Source organism: Dreissena polymorpha, chromosome 6, assembly GCF_020536995.1.
Source record: "Dreissena polymorpha isolate Duluth1 chromosome 6, UMN_Dpol_1.0, whole genome shotgun sequence".
Classification (NCBI taxonomy): domain Eukaryota; kingdom Metazoa; phylum Mollusca; class Bivalvia; order Myida; family Dreissenidae; genus Dreissena; species Dreissena polymorpha.
Genome location: NC_068360.1, coordinates 31,509,661 through 31,537,596, shown reverse-complemented (window position 1 = coordinate 31,537,596; position 27,936 = coordinate 31,509,661). Strand labels below are relative to the sequence as shown.

General features: G+C 34.4%; 1 protein-coding gene across 7 annotated transcripts; it reads right to left on the bottom strand.

The window, feature by feature from the left end:
* Positions 1-396: 396 nt before the first annotated feature.
* On the bottom strand, positions 397-26,060 carry LOC127834452 (MAM domain-containing glycosylphosphatidylinositol anchor protein 2-like). Of its 7 annotated transcripts, none has more exons than XR_008027949.1 (11): positions 25,754-26,060; positions 17,742-17,792; positions 15,896-15,939; positions 8,886-9,489; positions 5,603-8,392; positions 4,671-4,706; positions 4,359-4,391; positions 3,794-3,922; positions 2,670-2,776; positions 1,713-1,874; positions 397-535 (listed from the first exon to the last, which is right to left on the bottom strand). XR_008027949.1 is itself a non-coding variant. In XM_052360299.1 (7 exons), exons 1-7 carry the CDS (start codon positions 4,897-4,899, stop codon positions 446-448), a joined length of 588 nt encoding a protein of 195 aa, XP_052216259.1. In that variant the 5' UTR covers positions 4,900-5,057; the 3' UTR covers positions 397-445. The 7 variants fall into 7 exon arrangements, 3 of the variants coding, with proteins under 3 accessions (XP_052216259.1, XP_052216260.1, XP_052216261.1); XR_008027951.1 differs by lacking the exon at positions 25,754-26,060 and adding an exon at positions 19,653-19,906; XR_008027950.1 differs by lacking the exon at positions 4,359-4,391.
* Positions 26,061-27,936: the final 1,876 nt, after the last annotated feature.

The window sequence follows — 27,936 nt, the reverse complement described above, 5'->3', positions numbered from 1 at the left end:
ATGATATTCCGCAAGACTTTTTTCTTGATGTTCAACATCTTCTACAGATAATGTATACCATTATTGGATTGTGTAACATTTAATATATATCTATTATAGTTTACTGGACTACCGGTACTTAACAATTAACCCATTTATGCATAGCGTCTAGAAAAAGGCCTTGGCAAACAGCGTAGACCCAGATGAGACGCCGCATGATGCGGCGTCTCATCAGGGTCTGCGCTGTTTGCTTAAAGGAATTTTTGTAAGAAATATTGTAAATATAAAAATAAGTATAATAGACATCCCTAATTTTGGAAATAAATTTAGAAGAATGGAAGAGTCTACAAGGCATAAATGGGTTAAATACTATATATAATTTACAGGTGCACATAAAATATTAAACTTAAGTTGCACTCATAAAAAGCCATTTATTTTCGAAATAAATATGTCGATGAATAAATGTTTACGGTGGGCACGCTCCTGGCGCCACAGAAACGTCATCAATGGCGATATCACCAAGGAAACCGTTGCCAACCGTCCCTCTGATACTTATCTGCAATAAAGGTTACTGTAATAACTGATTTTCTTTGGTAAAGGATAATGCCATTTCTGTTTATCGCTATGTATTTTACATAATTTGTATAAAGTTACCAGCTTCAATAAAACTTTATCGGCAAAGGTCAATATTTTTAAAGTTTAACAATGTTGAATGAGCTATTATATCATTCATAGCTTATAATCTAATTACACCCATGTTCATTAAAGTTTAATCACTCTCGATGATGTGAATGAGAATTTGTGCATACCTCCATAATTATGCCAATCATGAAATATTATTTGGCACGAATACTCGTGGAATGCTAAGAATTTAATTGCGAAGTATGCGTACACAATGTCTTCTACATTTGTTTAAAGATATATACTAAATGCTGGTTGGTATCTTTATAAATTTGTATGGTTAAAGTTATTGTCTTTTTTTGTATTATCTTTATTTTAATAATATCATTACATAGCCGGTACTTAAGCAAGATAGTTGTTTTATATGCTCGAGTTTGTGTTGCAAATTCAGAATTGTAATTTGGTCCACAACCAAACAACACTATTCTTCCAGATCTTACATCTTTTGAACTTACATATTTTATCATTTTCACTACGATCTGATTTATGTAGTTTACGATTATGTCTCTTAACTTATCCGTTGTATCGGGGCAATAATGCAGACGCAATCCTTGATTGTTCTTGCGAAATGAAAGAAGTAGTTGTTATACATCATTAATAAACGTCTCCACTGAACAAACATGGCAAAATTACGAAAGATTTCGGTCGCAAATTAAAAATAGACATTTTTAAACTGCAAAAATCAATTTCAATAATGTGTACCAAAAATGTGTAACCAATCATAATAAATCGTTCAAATATGTCCAGTAAGTATTTGTTATCTTGTATGAAAATCGAGCTTAAAATACGTCCGTGTAATAAATACGGGCAAGGTTGCTTTACACAGTAGAAACAAAACATTACAGAGGATGTAATATTCACGTTGTTAAATACCGAACCGGCTTGTTTTCAGTAAATGACCACTGGTTTTATGACTTTATTACATAAATATTTCATGATATTTTAATGTTAATTTATAAAATCAACATGAGTTTAATATGCTAACTGTCCCTGCTATTTAATTGTGTCATAGTAAACTAAATAATACATAATCAAATGTAAAGTCCGTGCACCTGGAATTTAGAGATCGGTCTAATTGTGAACGCAATCTTTTCCCACGTGTCGCTGCTATTCAGAGGTCCGGAAAATTCCTGCACGGTGCTGTTAACGTAACCGGAAGTTTCCAAAGACACGTGCAGATCGCCCAGCGAGGCCCCGTTTGCATGGTAGAACATCTGAAAGGTTCGATGCCAAAAATGCTTTCAAATACGCAATTGATGCACTCGTAAAAAGACCTTCATCAACAACCAAACAGTTCTTTTTTTAATAAGTAGTTCTGGGAAAACTGGGCTAAAAATGCATATGCGTCAAGTGTCGTCCCAGATTAGCCAGTGCAGTAAGCACATGCAAATCAGGGACGATACTTTTCACCTAAAATATATCTTTGTTCAGAAGAGACTTCATTTAAATATTCCGCAAAATCTGAAAGTGTCGTTTCTGGTTAGCCTGTGCGCACTGCACAGGCTATTCTGGGACTATACTTTACGCAATTGAATTACACCTCGTTATTCCAGAGCGAGTCTCAAATGCATATTACACTATTTCACTGTAGACTTTAAATATTTAATTTAATAGAGGATATTTGTTGGATTCGGTGGATTATCGATTTTAATTGACGAGTGATCATAGAAAATGATATTTTCACGAGTGGCGCAGCTACGAGCGAAAACATATTTTTTCTATGATCACGAGTAAATTAAAATCGATATTCCACCGAATCCAACAAATTTTCTTTTTATTTTATGTTTTTTTCACAGTTTATATACATTGCTAAAGAGTTTTACGAAAGAATTCGCTGTGAAAATGACGTCATTTCGTCAAAAAATGACGTCATTTCACAGCAAACAGTGAAAATTATCGATAATTTTCACTGTTAATTTTTACTGTTTAAAACAGTGAAATTATCAGTTTTAATTCACTGATATTTCTCTATAAACCACTGGAAAGCATAAAATAAACTCATATCTCACCTGGAAGCACATCGTTACGTGGTTCCAGGTATCAATAAAAGGGCTTATCAGAAATGATTGTTCGTCCAATGCGCGCGGAGCCGACGTCTCGATGAATAGATAAAATCCTATGGAATAAAGAATATGTTTTAAGATAAGCATATAAAAGATTTGTTTTAGTTAGTGTTGTATTATGAAACAATTTCTACTCCGTAGTGAGCAATAGGTATGTCTTAGATTTTATGTTTCATAATTTCATAAAACAAAATGTTACGGGTTACACCACATATTACCCGTCAACAAGCAGTTATGTTAAATAATCAACACGTATGTTTGTTTTTAAAGAAGAAGGGCAAAAAAGTATCTGCTATATTACGCCAACACGCCAGCCATTAGTCACCAAATCTATGCACAAAGGCTGAGTCGACATCTGAATTGGCTACACATCACTTACAATTATATAAACGATGAAAAAACTGTTAAATGAAAAAAACAATTATGAAGACGACTTTTTCCATCTTACATGGTGTCAACTGCTGTTAAGTCTTTTTTTACCAATGTGTGATTTATTGTTAGTCCGTTAGTGAAGGTCTGAATGTAACACTGTAATAAGTAACACCTTTTAACAGGCTTCAGTGGTCAGCGGAGATCCACCTAAGGCTAACACGAGTTATTTACGATTACGTATTGGGAGGATTTGAAGTGGAACACAATACATGGGCTTACAGTTTTCGAATGTTCGCGAAAATACGTTACTGCTATAAAACAGAAATGGACATAAATGTTGACAAGTCTTTCTATATTAATGCACCGTTCATATCTTAAGTAGATCGCATAAAGTCATTCTGCAAGTATTCAGCATGCTTACATTTTATATTAATCTTAAAGTATTACAAAGATGTGAAGATTTCAATTGTTTGCTTCCGGGAATAATAGCGAGTTATGTTTTATGATTGGAATGCAATTTCCTAACTGAAGAAAAATATGGAATTCCGAATTGTTTTCAATATTTCCATCACTTAGCGTTGTGTAACCTAAACCTACATTGACATCTTGTTCGAATCATTATCATCAGTGAGGGTATTAACCCCCTTTTCAAACATTTATGGTTTAGCTCTAATAGTAACTAGGCAACGGCTTATCACCTGATCCACCGTGGTCGGTAGTTGGTCCAGTTCCGTCAGTAGGCGTACTTCCGGTGTGTCGCGTCCAATCAAAATCATCGTTCTTCGCTTGTGTCCATTGGCACAAATCAGCATCGAAAGTACAGTTTACTACAACGTAGATGAAGCGGCAATAGGTACGTTTGATGATAAATCAATTGTAGGACTAAGCATATTTCACGAGGTAGACAGTATGTATATTTGTATTCTACTACATTGAAACAAGAATAATCATTTTACAATTCCATCCTGAAATATGAGAGATGCATTCCTTATCGTGGTGATGTTATGTTTCTTGTTTTATCATAGTATATATTAAGCTATAAACGTTTATATTACCTCTATGTGCAATATAAACTCCCAACTGAGTGACCGCCGTTTTAATTGCAGCTGTATTTATTGATCTCAGCTTCGCTACTCTTTCGCAATACTGTGAACGCACGAAGCCAACAAACAGGATCACAATATCGCAGTTCAGTTATGATTCGGGTAAAATACAGAAATTATAACAAAAGTCAGTAAGACTTGAAATCACAAACCTACTCACATTTGTTCTGAACAGCAGGAAAGTCGTCAAGATCTGAGAATAAGCGTCATGTGATAATCATGTGTTTGATCTTTTCAGTTCAATGCAGGGTTTTAATATATGTATTATATCAAATTGTATCTTTCAGTCGAGACCCAACAATTTTTATGTAACTTGCCCTTGTTTATTAATGACTTAATTTACAACCCTTGTGATTAAACAAATACAAAATGGCCTATCTGGTTTGCAATGTGACCGGTATTTCGAATGTAGAAATAACAGTATTATACTCGTATATATAACACTATGTTAAACCTTATGAATGGTACTCACTGCTTCTGCTAGAGGCCAGACTAGCTATCCAAAGCGCTAAATGAAAATGAAAACCAAATATATTAATAAGATAATTTTCTGAAATTGCAAAAACAACATAAGAACGGATTGAGTTACTTCAAACCTTTATTTAGGCTCGATTTAACTGACTTCAAAGCATAATTAATTTGTTCGCATTACTTGTCATAATCACAATACCTGTAAAAATACGTTCCACTGTCTTCAACATATTGTCAAATTTTCGTTGCAATTATCTAGCAGGTCGCTGATTATTTCACTAATTAGTACTTGACAGATAGTTATTGTCATTCATTTTGAACGTTAGATTGTGTAAGTAACTCTGAAGAATCTTATCATTGTTGCTCTGAGGTCAAACGGGACCAATACGTGCCTTTAATTGATGATGCCGGTTCGTTTCAATATTTAAGTAAATAATTATATAGTACAACAGATTACTTGGTTGTAAGCGATAGAGATTTCTCGCTTAATAACGTGAAGGGTTGGCCAATTAAAAGCAATTATGCGCCGTTATATTTTTAACTTGAACGTAACACTGACCATTGATTACACTTGCTATAAATGGACGGACGAATATAAACTGAATTATAAATTAGTACCTATAAATAAATAGATTGTACTGTAATTTTGAATACCTTTGACATCTTAGACGGCAAAAGTACTGATAATTAAGTAAATAGTGTAAACACCGCCATTCCATATTTCTCTCAAAAGCGAAAAGAGAGTTTGGTGTTCAATGCACCATAAAATGGAAAGCTCGGTACTGAATTCAGGAACGCAAAACATTATTATTTGGTTGCTTGGAAGACCTTTTATTAAAATAAATCCGATCGAATAGAATAGCATTAAAAGGAATTATAAAATTAGAAAGTCGCGCGATCGTCGAACACAAACCCATACAGTTCTAGACTCACTTCCGATCGACAGGTAATAAGAGATCCAGCAGCACATTACCAAAATAATTCTGAGAGTATTTGTCAAATTTACAAAATGATGAAAATGGTGTACGTTTATACGATGTCAAAAGTTTTAACGAGGCCATTGATTTCAAAGTTAATACCCTACTTTCTTATCATTGAATGTTCCTATTACGACGAACGAAATTGTGAAGGCAAATCTACATGTCCAGTTGATCATGTAATGCATTAATGCATTGTCAAAAGGTTTACCGGTAATATATTCAAAGGTTATATCATGTATTGCTTCAATAGGGTGTATCATTATGGTTATTTTCCGAAAGCTTGGTATTACGGTTTTGTCGTGCCATTATTAAGGAAAGAAAACAGAAGTAAGGCTAACGATTTCAGTGGGACATCTCTTCTTAGCAAATTTGGTAACCTTTTAACCGGCGTTCTGAACATGTCAGAATTTATTTATTTATTATAGTCTCATCCAATATTTAAATTTATCACAGTTTTGCATATATAAAACAATAAGATAAAACATTGGCCACTCACAAAATGAGTTATAAAAGACTTTTACAGCTTATCAATGTACTTTACATGACAATCAATATGCATGTTAAAAGCTATATTGCCACCACCAATCTTACTATTTGTCATACAAATTTGTTGCCAAAAAATATCCAACTTTGTGAATTGTGACATTATTTCATAAATAGTTAACCACCACGAGAAAACATTCCACCATCATGGCATACCATGATAAGCTGATTAGTGGTGATAATATATTTTTCTAACCTAGTACAAACTTACAATCAGTTATCAGACTGTAGACAATTGCTCTATATCAGATTGAAGGGAAGTAACTCCTTCGACCCTATCATTAAAATATCGACTTTTAAGCCCTGCAGAGCCATCGTTCCTTCATTAACATTCAAATGTGCTAGGAAGCAAGTTTAGATTATGTAGTCCCAGCATATACAATATACTGTAAAAATGTCATTTAAGATTCATAAAATTGATACATTGCATATGACCACTATACAAAAGCCTTAAAAAGAGACTTTGATATATATATACATATCACCATATATTGTCTGTACAATCAAAGCCATTAACCATTGCTAATCATAGTACACATAATAGGAAAACTGGAAAACATGACAAAAAGAAGATGTTGGCCTACATAAGGCTACTTGACGTTTTAATGGTACTAAAACAAGGCGACACTGGATAATTTAAGAATTTGGTGTTGAAGAAGAAAGTGTTAAGACACACGTCAGCTATTGATACATCATAGTTTTCCAGTTTATATTGCTAGGAAATAGAGAGCATCAGTTACTATACAACCTTAAAACCAACTATACATATCTACAACCATCTTGAGTACAATTACTCAAAGATTAAAATACAAAGTATTACACATAGATGAATAAAATACTTGTTGACCAGGTTGTTAAAAAGCCTCTATCTAGTTATTTACATAGATAAAATGAGCGTAATTTAAGAATTTCAAAACAGGATTTGGCAGTTATTCTTTTCAAAAGTGGGTCGGAGAACACAAGAATAGTCTTCTCTAACATTGACATATTTTCAAAGTTTGGATTAACTATACAGGCTTTCTGGATAAGAACATGTGTTATATGGCTGTACACAGAACACTGAAACAGAACATGAGACTCATCTTCAATCGAGTCACAGAATGGACATTTGCGGTCATCGACATCTAAATTTTCATAACGCCCCGTTTCGATACTAAGTTGTGCTACACCACACCTGAATTTACTAAACGCTGCACGATGATTTAAAGGCATGATTATTTTACAATAGTTTTCAGAACCATAGATGTTTTTAAACAAACAAGCTTGTCGAAAATAATGCCGAAGAAAAAAATACAAACATATGCACAGTTTGGTTTTCGGCCGATGTTAATTAGCACTGTTGTCACCATTTTATATGACATTCTTGAGTTCAATATTTACCATAAACAATAACGCCTGCTTTTTATAGACTTAAAGACAGAGTTTGATTCCGTGTTGAGTAAACTTTCAAAGAATTTTAATGAAAGGGCGCGTTACAAAAAAAAAACACGCATTTTATGAATGTTTAGACTTGATACACAGCAAGAAAGCCAATGAAAGATACACGAGCGGGTCATGGAATATTTTGATGATTGGTGACCGTATGTGTATTGAGCGACAATTGAACACGGATTAACAAATAGGAAATATATTTTCGACAAAAAATAATGTTTATAACGTACGTGTGTAACCGATAAAAATATATGTTGTAAAATAGTGATCTCTAAATCATGCCAGTGCTAGGAACGATTAAATAATTCATGAGGCATAGAATTGTAATCAAATATGTAAAAATCCCTTTCAAAGGCAGCACTTAATTTCTTTAAATCTTCAATAGGGACCATTCTGTATAGCTCAATAAACAATGCCCTTTTCTGAGAATTTAAGACCTTTTGATCAGACTTTCTATGTGCCTCAGTTGCCAATTTTGTAAATCTTTTCACATCAACGTTTTCGGACGCCGTCGCATCTAGCGGTAACGGATAATTTACGTCGATGAGTCCACGTATTTGAAGTTTCCGCCATATCCTCTTTAAGGCCTCGTACCATGTCATACACTTAAGAATATCCTGCTTCCACTCAAAAGGACTGTTAATGCTGTCAACAATTGCGTCCAAACTTGCTAAATCTTTCATTCGCTTTTTAATTTCCGTTGTATAAGAAATCTTGCTGAACTTGTTAAATATGACGGTAGAATCTTCCCCAAATGACTCCATCTTTCCTGAAATAAAGAATCTTTTTTTAATTATTAAATAGTATATCTGTGTGATATTGCATGCGTTCAGTGTTACAAAACTGAAATCGATTTAACAACAAATAGAAATTATGTAAGGTACAGTATATCGTAGCGTGTATTTTTCCCAGTGAGTCTTCATTGTTTCCAACAAGTATACAAGTTTAATCATAAACGGATATATCACATTATCTGTATGATAATGCAAGCATCCAGTGTAACAGAACCGGCGTCGATTTATCAATAAATAGAAGAATATAAAAGTTACAGTATATTTTAGCGTGTATCATTCCAGAAGATTCGTCATTTGACCACCGTCGTTATCATGGTAATTTAATTGTTTTCCAAAAATAATACATATTTAATCATTCATGAATAGATCAATACAAATAACCAAATTAATGACCGATTTTGAAAGTTTTACATTTCTGTATGTGGGTGAGTGCGTATGAGTTTAATATACATTTCATTTTTTTCATACCAATAAATGTGTAGTTCGTTATACACGGAATACAAAGCTCTGTTGCCATCATAAAATGCTGGTCTAGCATCTGTTTGTTTTCCTCCGCCCACGTGGCAAATCTGACAAATTCCAAAAACGACGCATCATGAAAACAGCGACGAGTGTCGTTTTCACGAAAGAGCTGGATCGACGGCTTGCCGAACCGTTCCCAGAACATAGGGTTGGGCACGAACACTTTGTCCACATAAGCGGAAAAGATTCTTTGGTAAGGGTCCCTGACGAACATGAACTTAAAATACTCGCTGATATTTTGCCTGGTCGCGCCCTTGCTTGGGTATGGATAATTTTCAGACAACGCCAGCCAAATTGGGACTTGGTATAGATGCCGGAACTTGTTCGTATTCAGAGTCTGATAAATAAACCTGCGCCAGAACGTTGTTCCGACTTTTTCAACGGGGCAGTATAGTCCGTTGTCATTTGGAATCAAATGCATACGGGAAATCCAGAAATCTTCATTGGCCTCATGGGGATAGAATTCTGCTGTTGGACCACATTTCTTTCGAACCCTGTCTGCGAGTTGATAGCCGTTGAGTTTGGTAAGCCCCTGTTGCGTTGATTGTATCTATACAAAACCAATGTATGTATTTGTGTTTGATTGTTCAATCTTCCATTCGTCCGTTGAAATCATTATAATCTTTACTATTAGAATCATTATTGATAATACCTAAACTAGTATAAGTAGCAGAATAGTACTAGTAGTAGTAGTAGTAGTAGTAGTAGTAGTAGTAGTAGTAGTAGTAGTAGTAGTAGTAGTAGTAGTAGTAGTAGTAGTAGTAGTAGAAGTAGCAGTGGTAGTAATAGTAGTAGTAGTAGTAGTAGTAGTAGTAGTAGTAGTAGGAGTAGTAGTAGTAGTAGTAGTAGTAGTAGTAGTAGTAGTAGTAGTAGTAGTAGTAGTAGTAGTAGTAGTAGTAGTAGTAGTAGGAGGAGTAGTAGTAGTAGTAGTAGTAGTAGTAGTAGTAGTGGTTGTAGTAGCAGTAGTAGTAGTAGTAGTAATAGTAGCAGCAGCAGCAAGAGCAGCAGTTGTAGTAGTAGTAGTAGCAGTAGTAGTTGTTGTTGTAGTAGAAGTAATAGTAGCAGGAGCAGCAGCAGCAGGAGATTCAGTTGTAGTAGCAGTAGTTGTAGTAGTGGTAGAACACATGAAGCGAGTTTATGTCTGTCAACTCTATATGGAGCTAAATACGAGCTGCACGTGTTATTCAGGACAGGACTTATTGAAGAAATGCAAACTAACCTATTACTTAATTGCATTCTCTGTCGGTTTGTATGACGTAGACAATTAGAAATTAATATATATCCTTTACTCTCATGGTATCGGTCCTCCTCATAGTATCGTGCACCTTCAAGAAGTGTTGGAAAGTTAATGTGTGATTTTTTTTCAATTTGTAGAAGTAGTAATTTATTTGATTTGCTATCCATGACTTAAACGACGATTATTCTCATGATTTCCATGTTCGTTGGAAAGTAGGTCATGTTTACTCCAGGGTAATGCTATGATTTTTAATTACGTTACACACAATTATGTTTGTTTGTTTATGGATTAATAGTTATTTTATCAAATGTTTTATATGCCGCTTTTTTCAATATAAGGTAAAATATTTTAAGAACAATATGAGAAAGACTTTCGTTTTTCCATTAAGTTACTTTTTTATAGAACAAGCACATGAGCATAGTAACAAATGTTAGCAACCAATCAGAAGGGCCGATACTATGAGACAATTTTACATGAAACATATTACTACAGGTAACTAAGTCTAGTCAGTATTTTTGTCAAAACATTGCCGATTTAAATGCAGTTCCCTTTACAACTACGCTCCCGATAGGGAAAAACAACAAAAATACAACATATTTTTTGGTAAGTCATTGGTATGACCGACTGACTGATACCGTGTATTACTATTTCATAGTCATCAAACATACATAAAAAACATGAATACACACAAAAGCTTTGTTACAACATACAACATAGTCTACAACAACGCCAGGCATACTGTATGCCGGCACGAGTCCCTCCTCGTAGGCAACTTATAAGGCAGCCACGCCTATCAACAGACTACTACGACACTAGGCATACTGTATGCCTACACGAGTCCCTCCTCGTAAGCTACTATAAAGGAAGCCACGCCTATCAACGTAGACTGCTACATCACCAGGCATACTGTATGCCCACACGAGTCCCTCCTCGTAAGCAACTATAAAGGCAGCCACGCCTATCGTCTCTTCCGGAGACTGAATCCCTCATTGGGATAAATAATAATTATTATGATACTGGTATACATGTATAAATTGAATACATTAAATGCGTACGTAATGTGGATAAACGCATGACCAGTTGTAAAAAACACATTACTGAATTTCAAAATTAGCTCGTACCAGGGTAAAAAGCATGTAGATTACACTTTTAAACAATTACGTTTGTAATGTTACTCTTACTGTTATTCAAAACAAAATAAAAAATTAACACATGTATCGATCAGTCAATCCCAACGCTGAATGACTGAACAGAGTTACTCGGCCACGAGTAAAACGCTCTCTTACAGAGCCACCTATCGGAAACTACATTGACAAGGGAAAGTAGTTTTCGTCTAATTCGCACGTGCTCAAACGACGAAAACAATATTTCCCTTTACAACTACGCTCCCGATAGGGAAAAACAACAAAAATACAACATATTTTTTGGTAAGTCATTGGTATGACCGACTGAATTAAAAGAACGGGCTTGTAAGTATAGTACAAATAATAATTGGCTTATTATAAAATGCATTGATGGTTATAATCCAAGTGACATTGAAACCCTTAACCTCTCATCAACTGAGCTTTTAACATAGCCGTCCTTAGCTGTATCACTCAGCCATCTACCATGACGTTTAAATAACCTGTCAGGAATGCCATTATTAGCCGCAGCAGTTGCGCCACCAGCTCTCAAAGAATGAAGGCAATATTTGCTTATGTCTTGAACATGCGGTTTAAACGCAATCAAAAACAATTCTCTAAATTTACTATATGACAAATGCTTGTTTTCCTGTCTGAGCCTATGTCCACATTTCGTTGAACTTAACCGACGAAACAAGTAACATTCAGATTCCGATGAAAAATCTGTCCAAGTAAGGTATTTCTGTAAATTGACTACTGGACACAACTGTGTGCCTGTCCTAGCAATAAGCACCCATGCTCCCTCACGGAACTTATCTGTCTTGCTAGATTCAATAAATACACTTAAGTAACTACTGTTAATACAAACATCACTCCTTCTCAACTTTAGTACCTCTGCACTTCTTAAAAACCCAGCATATGATAAAAGGCATATACAAATAAATCTTTGATTCATAACATCATTTTCAACATACATATGTGTGTACATTTGTTGCAGTAAATCAACAGCCATTGGTTCTTTCTTATTCACAGGTTTCGCTAAACGCCGTTTTGCAGCTTCTAACATATTAATGACACGTCTTGAATCAGTAGGTGATACATAATCAAATAAATCATGATAATATTTAATACTGTAGAACGCATTTATAATCGGACTTGCACTACTAGCTGTTTGTATAATTGACGCTAAATATAGCGCAACTTGAAAAAGCCTTGGCGGGCAAGGCATCCCCGCTTGAAAGCCCATTAGCATACCCCCAACGACGCCATCGATTGAAGCCCCTTTTGTAACTGAGGTGCGTGTTTTCCGCTTTGGTGACTTTAAGCAACTCGGGCAGCAAGGATACCTTCTCCGCCAAGACCTCTGGCAAGCCATCAACTTCACTTCCGTATCTCTGAAAAAATAAATGTGTAACAGCACTAAAGTTGACACAGTTTGTTACTTAACACATTATATTTACAAACAGTAAGCAACACTATCAATGTTCATGATTCACAAATGATATCAAAAGTGCTAACATGCGAAATTTAAGATTTTCAACACCAAACAACCCAGAACCATTCTTACATGGTATGTAATAACTTATTGCCGTTGGTAATTCCATATAGTCTATTACAAACGACTTAAAATGTCCATCACTTGTCCAAATCATAGGCCAAAAATTAGCCGACTTCCATTCTGGGACAATCAAAACACCTTTTGCCCCACAAGATTGCATTTTAAGCAATACCCTTGGTATTAATATTATAGGTGGTACAAATAAGCCAAAACTATGCGTCCATGGGTAAGTAAAAGCATCAACTCCTTCAGACTCTTTACACCAAAATCTAGAATAAAATCGCTGTAATTTGGCGTTATGTTTCGAGGCAAAGAAATCGACCTCTAAATTTCCCCATGAAGACTGAATTATTGACAAAATGTAAGGGGAAATACCCCAATCGTCTTTTTCTACTATTTTGGACAAATAGTCTGCCACATAATTCTCTCCCCTTGGTATCCATTCAACCTCCAAATGAATAGAATGAACTAAAGAATACCCGAATATTTTCATCGCTAAATCTTGTAATTCAGGCTTCATGGAGCCCTTAGCAACAATGCTGCATACACCTGTGTTATCAGTAAACCACTTAACTCTTTGATTTACCAATACATGCTCAAGCGACAACATTACTTTATAAACAGCACACAATTCTCTCCACGTGGAGGATTTTGCCGCTTCCGACGGCGACCACGTGTCGTGCACTACACCGCTTTGCATTTCGACCTCATACCCTGCTAAACCAGTGCTGCTAGCGTCACTATAAACAATTCTAGTACAGCCATGACTGATTGCCAATGTTCTAACATTTATAATTTGTAAATGATCATTCCAAAACGAAAGTTGAACCTTACTTCCTTCAGACAACTTAATATAAGAGTTCCACGTTTTTGCTTTAAGGATGTCAATGCTCAAACACCTAGTCATAATCTGAGAAACAGTTCCCAATACTATACCCATAGATATAATTTGTCCCACAAAACTAGCAACTCTTCGCACACAAACATAGTCCGAAGTTTGTAAAAATCTAAGTGTCTGTAGAACTTTATCGATTCTACACCCCGATATACGCACGGTGAAATTAGCTGTATTTAACTGAGATCCTAGCCATTGTAATTCTTGCACTGGCTCCCAGCATGATTTATCAACTTTAGGCACCAAGCCGGATAACAACAAATCTGATTTAATTTCCCGTGACATAATTACTGTCTTATCGTATGTCTCTGCGGTGCCAAAACCATCATCTAAAAACATGATGATCTTTTTACCTTCGCCTCTCCATTTTGCAATTAATGGCCTCATTAATTTTGTATAGATATAACAAGCAGACGACAAACCAAAAGGAAGAACCAAAAATTTGTAATAGACCAGAATACCTGAATAATCTTCCCAGGCAAAACCTAAATAATCTGTGTGTGGCAGAAAAATATCCACAAAATGATATGCTGACGTTATATCAAACTTAATCATCCAACAATCTTTTTTGATATACATCAATGCTAAACGCAAGTCTTCATACTTTACTGATTGCTTCCAAACATGAAGATTAACCTTTCGTAAATCTAAAATAAGCCGTTTTTTCCCATTATTATTACAAGAAACTGTCAGCGGATTAACAACGTGTGGAGCATTTGTACATTTCACAATAAGACCGCGATCTAACAAACTTTTTATAGCTTCAGTCACAAAATCATTTTCATATAAAGCTGAACGATTGTTTCGACAATGTACATGGTCTGGTAAAGAAAAGAATGGAATTTTATAACCATTTTGAATAGTGTCTAAAATGAATTGGTTAGCTCCAATATCTCTCCAAAATTGCACATGATTTTTTAATCTACTTTTAACCAGTATTTCTTTCTGGCCTTGTTCGTACTCATAATAGTCGTCAGTAAATATTTCCTGACTGTTAGCAAAGTTATCAGTAAACGATAAATACTCATCTTTTAAATCTACGTCTGGTATAACCGGGTTCTGCGGTCTGTGACTACTGTTTGGTAGGGACGTCAAGCTGCGGGATCCGCCGGGTGTAGGGGCAGTGGCGTCTGAGGTGGGTGGTTTCTCCACAAGCGAAACAGGGACCAATTCCGTCTCTTGCATTGCCCTTGAAATAATGGGGATGAAAAGAATGCAGTTGCTGCATGGGTCCTGAGCGCTGCTGTTGCACCGGAAACGAAAACGTGTTTCCGCCACGTGGCAAGCTTCCGGAAGTGACGGTAGCGGAAGGCTTAACACTTTGACTTCGCCTTCTTCTTCTTTGCTGCTCTTGCCTCCGCTCTGTTGATCCTTGATTCATCACTCGAGTCGCTAGCCACGGGGTTTGCCTCATATTGGCGTACCGTCTCCCATCCGCCCTCAGACGTGTCTGCTATACGGATAAGCTTGTTTCGTCGCTTTAACTGTTCACAAGCGTCATTAACTAGCTCGCGAGCGTACTCTTGTTTGTTGTTTTCAAATGCCCAAAGCACCTGGCTAATGTTCTCGTGCAATTCCGAATTGAAATCGTGCTGAATTTTGTTGCTTTCGTATCGCCATTTTAGTTCATGTTCCGTCTTCAATTTTTTAACTTCAGAACGCACGGAAAGCGAATTCCCTCGAACTTCTTCTTTTAGAGAACTTATTTCTCTTTTCTGTTCGCGCATTTCTACTAAAAGTTCCCTAATTGAACTATTTAAGTCCATATTTTCCAGAGAAGCACACTCTTCGCCAGACCGCGTGGTCATTTTCATATGCAAGTTTATCCCGTGCAAATTAACACATGTATCGATCAGTCAATCCCAACGCTGAATGACTGAACAGAGTTACTCGGCCACGAGTAAAACGCTCTCTTACAGAGCCACCTATCGGAAACTACATTGACAAGGGAAAGTAGTTTTCGTCTAATTCGCACGTGCTCAAACGACGAAAACAATATTTTTCGTTGTTTTGTCAAAGATTACATATTTAACTATAGATTGACATATAACGCATGCGCGTTTTTTTTTGTTCAATTCCAAAAGTCGTATGTATTCATTAAGAGGGACGATACTACGGATAGACATGCTACTGGTAAAACCTCACCTGTTTTGGCAACGCGATCTGCTTGGTGGTGGTTAACAGTAAATCTGAAAATTGTAATAGATAGTGTGTCAATTTTTCAAAATATAAAGTCACAATTGAAACAGTTTATAAAACGTTTTCTCGACCCGAAGAAATAACAAGGAACATATCGAGATATTTGCATCAAAAGTGTGTGTGATTAAAAGTGTTACAACAGAAAGCACAATGCTTGATATTATACAGTAACATGTATTAACATATACATAGTAAACATGTTTCAACTGCTTATTTTTTCAATGAGTTCTTCATGTGTTTATCGAAAATCACATGTGATCGCAAGGGGATTAACTGTGTCAAGACAGATGACACATTCAACAATTACTACTTAAAACCACATGTAAAGATTCTGTAAAACCGTGTTCAAACATTTGGTATCGTTTTATTACTACTTAACTTAATGTTAATATTGCGGAAGATAATATATTTGCATATCCTACCCATGTTTTGTACAGTCATTGAAATTGTATTGCTTTGTTACGAAGACAACATGATTTACTACCAGGCCGATTTTAAGTATCAGTGTGTATTTACCCTGATTAAGCGACGAAACATTTGATGTAGTTTGAAAAAAAACACATAAATCTTACAAATATTTATACTGAGGCCAGGTACAAATTGTATCTCTTGTATATGCTGTATAGGACGTTTCAATTAAAGGGGTATATACCTCATATAACCGAAGGGTCATATTGAGCATTGTTTAATTACATTTTTATTTATTTATCTATTTATTTATTCATTTATTTATCTATTTATTTATTTATTTATTAACTTATTTTTTTATATGAAGAAGTTGTATTTTATGCGCAAATCAGTAAAATTAAAAATCCTTAATTTGCAAAGTAACTCGTTTATCTCGCATCTATTGAATCGTAGTCGAATCATGTATACAGTAGTATATCATTACGATTTGTTTGAACGTCACAAAATGTCTGTTTATGTCAACGAAGTTGTAAACAATTTTAAATGCTTACTTAGTTTGATCCTATATATTTTAGCTCGATTGCATCAAAAGCCTAGGGTTTATTTGAAACGCTCTCGAGTCCGTGTCCTCGAACTACAATTGTCAACCAATTCCGGATCATCAGCAGTTCCGATTATTTTGTATTTACTTTTCCATAATGCCCCAATAAAAACAAAATGATAAGTGTCTTAGGTATACATAAGTTAAAGAAATAAATTAACACAGTTTTAGAAAGAAAGCTTTTGTATTATGCTTACATATGGAAAAAAGCGGCAAAAAGTTAACCGGAACTGATTGAATGAGTTATGTTTTGAAATGTGCGCATGGATATGGAAGGCTTTATTATTTTCAAATAAATTTCTTGCTGATTGAAAACAAATGCCACGACAATGTTTTGAAATACTAATCATGTAAGTTGAATTAGTTTTCATAATTTCCGATGGGTGAACTTCAATTGGCTATATTTGAAAAAAAAAATGAATATGCCGCCTGGCCTAACCTGTTATCATACAAAATAAATGTTACCCTTTATTTTTACATCTTCACACATTGACACTAAATCCCGAAAGAAATTATTGTGGTCAAAAGAATTAACGTTTTTATGCCAGGTGATTCTAAACTGGTTGACTGACTGTAGAACCAGTACTTGGAAAATGCTTACTTATCTTGTATATAATAAATATAGCAATTATACCTACTATTACATACCATGTCTTTTATATGTTCTAATTATAACAATTTGCTCAATAAACTACAAAATATATGCCCACTATATTGCGCATAGGAAATTACACACCATTAGAGAAATCTATGAATAACTATATAAGTGTGAGCCAAACTTACCAGCCGATTGTAAGACTAGAAGATTCGCAGGATATGGCTTCAATATGGATACTGGAAAGATGAAATTGAAAGGTTACTCAACATTTAAACAAATTCTAATGTCACCAAATATTGTTTAAGACGATTTGTTAGCACTCAATACGAAAAGTTGGTACAATAATGACATTCAATAACTACGCATTCATTGTAAAATATTGTAAAAAGAACATCAATAACAAAAAATACGCAAACAATTTAGCGAGAGAAGAAAAGAGGTGCTGTTAAGATTGGTGTATATTGATTTGAAGATAATTTATTACTTAAATTAGCGTCCTTGTTCAAGTCAAATAGAAACGCATCAATTTAAGACTTATGAAACCAAATGTTTGCAGTGATACATTTCTACACAAAAACATGCAATCGATTCACAACGCTTGAAAGGTTTATAAGAAATCAAATCCTTTGATTGACCGTAATCTCACGAATTCAAATAAATTGTGCAGATTGCGTGATACGAAAAAGTGATGCTTCAATGAAGCCGATTCTACGGTTGTGTATGATTTTGTTTATGCATTCACAACGAACAATAAACTCCTTTATAAATCGTGGAAATGAGATAACACACTCATGAAATAAGATAATGAGTCACGTTCATGACTAATTAAGTCGTGGTAACGCGATAATTTAATTGTAGAAACGACTCAGAACATGTCATTTCAGACCCTTTTGAAATAAAGACGAAAACTTAAGCCTTGCGTTACAAGAGTGATTGACTCTATAAATTGTCAGGCAAATTATTTGACTTTGTTTACGTAATTATCTTTGTAACTGACTGACACAATTGCACTTTGGGGGAATTGTGCTGCGAAGAGCGGACGCAAATTTCCACATGGTCCAGAGACTTTATATTTATTTTTATTTTTAATGAATACACCACACCCATTTGGCTCTATGGTGTTCGTGATTCCGTTTGCGTTTTGTTTCAAGATCGCGGACATCGGTATGCAAAAGTTATTTTAGAAATGTCCACCAAAATTATGTTGTTTACTTATTTTCCTTAAATAAAACGAATGTTCAGATATAATTTTGTGTCGTAAAACTCTATAATTTTGCCTGACGAAGTATCATATAGCCATACTCACGATATCCATTTGTCCTGACGATGTTTTATCATTAATCTATTGACAAAAATGTTGGTTTAGCCAAACCTTTAGAAATAGCATTTTTAAAGCACAATATCACAAATTATCGCACATTACACAGATTCAAAGTTGTTGAAGAATTTGAGTTGATAATAAACATATGTATATGATATTATCTCGTGGGAACAATACAATGAGCTAGAAGTTACAATGTAATAAATCAATTGAAATACACGCAGTTTAAAAAACTTATAAAGCGAATATGTCCGATTAATTTGAAACGAAATTGTATTGGCCTCCCTTGTGTAAAGTAAAGGTCGTTTCCACCAGAAAGTTCGTTAAACAGTTATCTGTGATTTCAATTACAGCATGGTAACAGGTTCTAACTTAAATTGATCAAGAAAACCGACAAAATGAGCAACTTACAATTGGTGTGTACTTCTATACATCTTTTATTGATAGATCTTAGGTTAAATTTATCAATACTTAAAATACGCCATAAAAAATACATATAAATAACTACTTGACATAACGATATTGTTTTAAAATTATATTTAAGTATTACAATTAGAAATTAAACAAATATAATTCAATTTACATCGCAGCAGGGAAGACAACAAACTTTAATACCTAAACATGATTATGTACGCATCAAAAAAAATATTTTTAAAACAAAGTCAAAGGAATCGTACCCGAAATCACAAAGCACAACAATGTACTTATTATTATAAGTTTAGTCCTAATAAAACATCATTAATAAAAGCAAGTACTGGTAGCACACCTTACGTACCATGGTATGTAAGAACCACAAAATTTGCAAATATTAACGCCATAACTGTCATCCAAAATCTCGGAATTCTTCCGTATCGATGATAATGTTTTTGATTTTCCATCGTTATCCAGTAGTCATTAATTTTGATTCAGATTTTTACTTGCAAATATGTTTTTTTTAAGAAAAACTACATTACTTCAATAGTTCTTCTTTACATTACAATCCATATTTAACGAAACACGTCCTTTATTAAGATCATACGATCAAAATGACGGGGTACATGATTTAATATTCAAACACAGTTAAAATATTCCCACTCCTATTGAGCGCAACATCTATACGCCCGTCACTGTATTAAGCCGATTAATAGAATACAATGCAAGTGATGAAATGAGATGGGCGTTTATCACGATGCTTACAAATCAATATACACGATTCATGCTGTCATGCAGAGTAAATACTCATACAAAAAGAAAAAAACTAAAACGGGTAAGCAATCGTGTAAGAAAGGCGCATATGTAAGTTACCTGCCTGTATATTTAATTAACGCCCAGCTAGAATTAAATTTTACCACCAATACCAAACAAAACAACACGTAAGAACAAGTACGCCCAATTGGCCTTAGATCGCTCACCCCTGCAAAAGAGCGTGATCAGAGTCGACACCAGGGGCGTGAGTTTAACAGTCTGTGTACAGGACTAATATCTAATGTCAAAAATCAAATAGCAAAATGATTTGTGATTTCAGAGAAATTAGTTATTATGCATTTTAATTCAGTATCAAGCATATCGATCTCATAACCCCAGGACCGATCTGATTCCAGTTTCACGATTAATGGACCATTATGGGATATTTCATGTAAGCATTATACGTCTTGACCTTGGAGTTATTTTACTATATACGTTGATATAAATTATTGAGCCATAAGGCATGGACAGGTTTGAACACGCGTGCATAATGTAAACAATATTTTTTATAGAGTGCCACTATAAAATGCAAAACATTCTTAATAAGGTGGCAGGGGATATATCAGTGAAAGTGGGGTTAAAAATTACATATCTTTAGGGTAGGGATAACAAATGGCCTTTAAAAATCAATTAGGTATTTATAAGATGTATTTCTTGTGTTAGGTTTCAAAAAGAATGTCTCAAAATTTTGGAAAAAAAAACATTGAAACTCTTGACAGCTCCCTAGCAAGTAAATTTTGAATCTTCAAAAAGGAGGTTTTCACTTTTGGCGGAAGTCAATATTTCACGCTGCAGAAACAGAACAGAACTTTGAAGGTAAATTGTGAAAAATCTAAACGTATGGGAGACACTTTTCTAGGTGAATAAACACAGCACAGGGATGAAATTTATGAGTAATGTAGCCAAAACTAGGATTGCATTCTGTTTGAATGTACTGTGCATGCCATGTAATGTGTCAAATTTCTCAATTTTTAATTAAAAATGAGGTGGGTGGGGGGAAAGATCAAGGGCCATAGTTTCACAAGTAAAGAAGCCAGCCTTGTGTTTGACTGTATTTTCAATGTATGTTGCCTATGTTATGACACTGACACAAAAATACTTTCTTGTGTCACTTTTTGTTTTGATGAAATGGATTTGACTGCTTGCGGCCTTTCGGAACTCGAAATTTTATCAAAAATATATCCCCTGCCCCCTAAGAATTTGGACTTGCAAACTACAAAAACAACGAAATCACGAACATAACTTTTAATGAGAGTGGTTTGCGGTTTTTATCGTTGACATGGAAACCCTGGTAAACACCTTCACAGTCCTAAAATGCGTACAATGAAAAGTCTTAAAATTTTAATTATTTATGATTATGCTTTAATACAAATCGCTTCAATTCGGAAAACTCCGACACTGTAGATCGATCAATCTCCACGCAGAGTTGTCGTTCCTTGCACTCATTCATTTAGCTATGCTGGTTCCCGTCAAATCTCTGCGCGGAGGTAGTAGCTCGGTTGACTGAGCAGACGCTCGGCTGCTGTGATTAACGCGATAATGCTATGAAAAATGATTATACAGAAAGCCCGCTGTATTAGTATAAAGAAGCACACAGACACATATGCACCCTTTGCATATATCTTCAAATGGTACATGTGTAACAACGTTCTATTGACAATTAAATTAAAATTTAGTTTAAATGCCTTGGGACAAGGGAATTGCAAACAAAAATTTATTAATAAACATGATTATGATAGGGGCTTCGCTTACAATTGCCCGATTGAGCGATTTCTGATGACAGTCAACAAACAACGTTCACACGCCTTAGACCGCCTTGCCTTGCTTTAAATATAAAAGTCATGTATACGTATTACCGATGACGGTTAACCTTGGATCTCGGGGAGTTGATAAATGTGCAAATGATTCATCGAGTTTTTGTATTAAAAATTAAATGTATGAAACAGCATGGGTTAGGTAATATCCTTAGCTTATTCATACGGGACGCAATTAAACTGAGAAGCTGATAACGTTCATGTTTTATTTCATAAAAAAAATGCAAACGATTGAACGGTCTTTTGAGACAAGATAATAAAATCGTATAAAAAGTCTGTGTCAAAATGTCAATTACGTACTCCTTGTGTACACAGAATTGTAACAAGACTGATATTAAGTCTTATATTGATACTTATGTTGATTTATTGATCATAAATCGTTTGTCTTAATAAAACAATCAAAATTATCATAAAATGTATTCAATGAGTGTTCACAACCTAATAATTTAATTGTATTTGTTACCGCTCTGCCCCAGTTATACAAAAGATTACACGAGTCAAGAGGTCTTTAACTAATTAATTAATTAAACAATCATGTTATTAGAGTAAAAGTTTTAGAACTTATAGTAACTTTATTCCAGTATTTTAAAGCTCTTTCTCTAGCAATTGTAATCAGTAGAAATCTTCCTAATTCGCCTGGCGTTTAATTTTTAATTCCAAGAATGTATGCACATTTTTATTAGAAATTTAACTATTTCTTTACAGTCATAAAACCCCACATCTTTCTACCGTTTACAGTAAAACAATAAAATATTCGTTTTAATATCCAGGTTAACCATAGAAAAGAGTACAATAAGTGAGTGATGCGTCCTTATGACTTGTTCATGAAGTGTTTTTATAGCAATCGCTAGGCCTCCATTAGAGGAAAATGTAATTCCAAGAAAACAAAATCTATCAAGAACTTCTATGACATTATTTAAAGTCGAACTTAAATAAAGCTTGTTTTACTTTTTCCAAAAATACTTTTTTTGTTTTGGATTCATACATTTATATACAAAATGTACTAGGATAGTTAATAAAACAATCCAGCTGCCCTGTTGAATCATCAGATTTCTTATAAAAAAGAGTCATTTCATCTGCAAACAGAAGCAAATAGTATGACAGATGTTCTATTTATTTACATTTCATTCGGGGACATCAATATAATTGGTGATGGCGTTGAAAGATAATATAGACCATAGAGCAGAATACGGTGGCAAAGAGTTGACATTCACTCCTCTTTTTTCTATCGTGTTCCCACGACATACTAACTCAAGGGAACGACTTACTAACTCGTGGGAAAATTGGTCTTAAAGTACGGCAATAAAGAAATCGGCAACGTTTGCTGTGATGTCACCGCTTTTATACATTAACATGTCGGTAATAGTTTTACAAATGTCATCCAATATAAAATGCAATCTCGACGTTCAAAATTTATATTCTTGTTTGCGCTGTCGATGTTACTGCCGTTGAGGTTATGATATTTGTGAGGAAACAGTAATAATGAACATTATTCATGCTCTAAGATATCAATTATATGCATCTTTGGACGATTTAAAAACTTGAAAATTATAAAGCGTTGCAATGCGAAACGATTGAATAATTTGGAGCATTTTCTGTTGTTGTCGTCTTAGTGTGATACTAAGAGGATTGTTATATAAAGTATAAAATACACAACGCATTGTTTGAGATCGGGTGGCCGAGTGGTCTAAGCGATATACTTTTACTCCAGGGGTCAGATATAAGAGCCCAGTTGAGGGTTACTTTTTTATTTTTTTTATTTTATTCTTGTTTTTTACTGACGAATTTTAGATCAAATGTTTACATTTTTCAATATAAAGCATTTAACGACAAACTTCGATACATGCCATATTCTGTGAAAAGGTCACTTTAAATTTCAAACCAATTAAACATCTCGTTCCTGCAAATCAAATAATCAAATTTACTTGCTCCGAATTTGATTCTCTTCAGATTAAAGCAAGTTAATTTACCCTGTTCAATGCGTTCGTTAAGCATACAAAGACTATTTGATTTACAGACCGAAAATAAATTACGCTCTAAGTTATTAGTTGCTAGATGAAACGACTTGCAAAGCGGTTGTTTAAAACTATCAAATAAATCTGTTGTAATACGTTTATATGTGGCAAGCGTAAAATGTTCTTAAATACCAGACCCTTAAAACGTTCATGAATTAAGATCACTGGTTGATCCAAATAACATCACAAAGAATCGAATATTTGGATAATTGTGAAATATTTTCATTTGGGAAATGTAAAAAAACATCGACTTAATCAGAAATTCGAGTTAAAATCGTCGAGATAAATGATCATACTTTATTTTAAATAAGAAGAGTGGTATTAAGAAATTTCAAATTTCTTCGACTTACCCAGGAATTCTACTTTACCGGGTTCAATATGACGAAGTTTAGCTGTACATTTAACATGCAAACAAAACAGCATTGACCAAAACACACACTTGTAGCTCGCCTTACGTACCATGGTATGTAAGAAACCCCAAAATTGGCAACTATCAATGCAGTAACTATTATCCAGAACTTTGGAACTATTCTATTCCGGCGGCGATAAGTTTGTGGTTCCATCGTAATCCAGTAGTATTTCAGTAGTAGATTCAGATTTTTACATGCAAATATTCATTGTTGAGAAATCCTACACTTTTTGCACGAGTACTATTTTTCATTACAAATCGTATTTGTTAAACGCATACTTGATTAAGATCGTACATCAACAGTATAACAAACGTGATTTAATATTCGAACACATATTAAATGTTCGTACTCTCGTTGAGCGCACAATTGTATTGCGGTTTCTGAATTAAAGCGGATACAATGATAGAGATGAATAGAGAATGGTGTATGTAGCAAGGCTTCCAAATCATAATACCCGATTGGTGTTGGCGTGAGAGCAAATACTCTTTATCTTGGTGCATAATTTTACAATAACATTAAACGCCCAAAATATTAAACATCTGACCATTGCGGTGACTGGTGAGATTTGAAAATTTACAATAGGACTATATGGCTATAAAAAACAATATGACCTATGTGGCGTGGCCAGTTTTCTTTACATGGATTATGATTTAAACAAACTTAGAACCATTGTGGTTTGAGGGAATAAGACTTTTTTCACAGAGCGAAGATCAAATAAGATAATCATCATTTACACAATTATTAAGATCGTCATTGGTGCTTCGAGTGCAGTTAAGTTGATAATGGTCGCAAATTCAATCATGTCATGTACCTTTAAAATTCAAACCAATCAAAAATCTCGTGCCTACAAATCACATAATCAAATTTACTTGCTCCGAGTTTAATTCTCTTCAGATTTGAGCAAGTAAATTTACCCGGTGCAATGCGTTCGTTAAGCATACAAATACTATTTGATTTACACACCGAAAATAAATTACGCTCTAAGTTATTAGTTGCTAAATAGAACTGCTTGCAATGCGGTTGTTTACAACTATCCAATAAATTTGTTGACATATGTATATATGTGGCAAGGATAAAATGTTTTTACAACCCAGACCCGTAACACGTTCTAGCATTAAGATCACCGGTCGGTCAAAAATAACATCACCAAGAATCGAATATTTGGATGATTCGTGTGAAATATTTTCATATGGAGAATGAAAAAAGTATCAGTAATTCGAGTAAAAATTTACGAGATAAATGATACTATTTTATTCGAAATAAGAAGAGTGGTATTTAGAAAATTCAAATTACTTAGACTTACCCGTGAATTTTTACTTAACCACGTTCACTATGATGAAGTTCAGCTGTACATTTAACATGCAAACAAAACAGCATTGATCATAACACACAGTTGTAGCTCACCTTACGTACCGTTGTATGTAAGAAACCCAAAATTGGCAAATATTAATGCAATAACTATTATCCAGAACTTTGGAAGTTTTCTATTCCGGCGGCGTTTTGTTTGTGGTTCCATCATAATCCACTAGTAATTAATTGTGATTCAAATTTTTACTTGCAACTATAACTTGTTTAGAAATCCTAGACTTTTACTCAAGAGTGCTACTTTTCAATTCAAACCGTATTTGTGAAACGCATACTTGATAAAGATCGTACATCAACAGTATGACAAACTTGATTTAATATTCGAACACAGATTAAATGTGTTTACTCTCGTTGAGCGCACGGTTGTATTGCGGTTTCTGAATAAAAGTGGATACAATATAGAGATGAATGGAGATTGGTGTATGTAGCGAGGCGTCCAAATCACAATACCCGATTGGTGTTGGCGTGAGATGAAATACTCGTATCTTTAATCTTGGTGCATGATTTTACAATGCAATTTTACGCCTAAAATATTAAACCTCTGACCATTGCGGTGACAGGGGAGATTTGTAAATCGACAATAAGACTATAGGGCTATAAAACAATATAACCTCTTTGGCGTGGCCAGTTTTCTTTACATGGATTATAATTTAAACAAACTTAGAACCATTGTGGTTTTAGGGAATAAGACTTTTTAAGTTTATGTCTATGTAAGTCAATATAACTCATGTGTCAACTGGGGCCTTGTCATTATTTGAATTAACCATGTACAGGAAAGACATCTTATTCATTTTACATACTTAATAGCAAAGCTCTGTGACTAGGGGTGTCATAGAAGATTTTAAACGTTATTTACAATACAACTGTGTACAATCATGTGACTCTGGGTTGTGGTCAGTTAGACCACAGGGGTATCATTTGAACAATCTTATAAGATGATTTCTATACAATTTTAAACACCAAATATTAACCCAGTTATGCCTAGCGTCTAGAAAAAAGGCCTTGGCAAACAGCGTAGACCCAGATGAGACGCCGCATGATGCGGCGTCTCATCTGGGTCTGCGCTGTTTGCTTAAAGGAATTTCTGTAAGAAATATTCTAAATATAGAAATAAATATGCTAGACATCCCTAATTTTTTTAATAAATTGATCCAATTTAGAAGGATGGGAGAGTCCACTAGGCATAAATGGGTTAAACTCCTGGATATTGTGGTTTCAAAGAAGGTTTTTTTGGAGTATATAAAAGTATGCACTATACAGGTCAATGTAAAACTGTAACAACTTCAATATGGCAATTAATGCATATTCATAAAATATTTTACTGAAAATATAGGTGTAATATAATTACTCCATAAGTCTTAATCTTCGATGTACAATCTAGAAATACCTGACCATATACATATTTTTTATTTGAAATATCATAATTATCTCTAAATACGTCTAATAATTACAATATAATTTGGTCTTAGATGAAGTACCCAAGGGCATAAAATGGTAAACTAGTTCAATACATTTAGTGTTTTTATTTGCGTATAATAAGTTACTTAAAATGTCAAAATACTTGACAACAAAACCAATACCAACTTCCAACAGTAAGCTTCCGTGATAAAAATTGCAATCTGCGTAATCTCAAACGTCGTATAGATCTTCTTATTAATTTACCTAAAAATACCCAACAGTGTATAATTATTCAGAAGTCCATAACTGCATGAAAACCCTTCGTATGTGAAATGTTTCTTTAGTAACCATATTTAGATATTCAACGAATGAAGAGAATAGTCAAGCAAACATTCACAAACATATATAATTGTATTTATAAAAAAATATATAACAACGTTTAATTGGATTTTGAATATTTAATGCTAAGCAACTTGAGAGAAAATAAGGACAATCGGAGGTAAATTACAAAGAGAGACGTTAACTTTTAAAGCCAACTAAAAACCCATCAACATTTCCATTCAATGCAGGCGCTTTTCACTTTTAAAGGAACGTCCGCGCTCCGTCCTACAAGTTTAGACAGTAAAGTTTTATCGCGTTATAAAATTATTGCTTGATCTGACATTTATGTGTAGTTTTATTTTGAAAATAACGCTTCCGCGGAGTGCAAGTCTTCTTTTGGGGTCTATGGGCAATGAGGTTGCACAGCTCTCACCGTTTAAAGACTTCACTTAACGATGTCGCCCTTGTGTGGGCTGTCGCCAGCCAGCGATAGTTTAGAAAAATTTGTTTAT

What these genes read in the sequence shown, in the direction of transcription:
- LOC127834452 (XM_052360299.1), bottom strand. Translation starts at nt 4,899, where the DNA reads ATGTTGAAGACAGTGGAACGTATTTTTACAG. An exon ending in TCCTGCTGTTCAGAACAAAT is followed by an intron (nt 3,923 to 4,358) that starts GTGAGTAGGTTT and finishes TCTACGTTGTAG; the next exon opens with TAAACTGTACTTTCGATGCT. An exon ending in ACGTAACGATGTGCTTCCAG is followed by an intron (nt 1,875 to 2,669) that starts GTGAGATATGAG and finishes CGAACCTTTCAG; the next exon opens with ATGTTCTACCATGCAAACGG.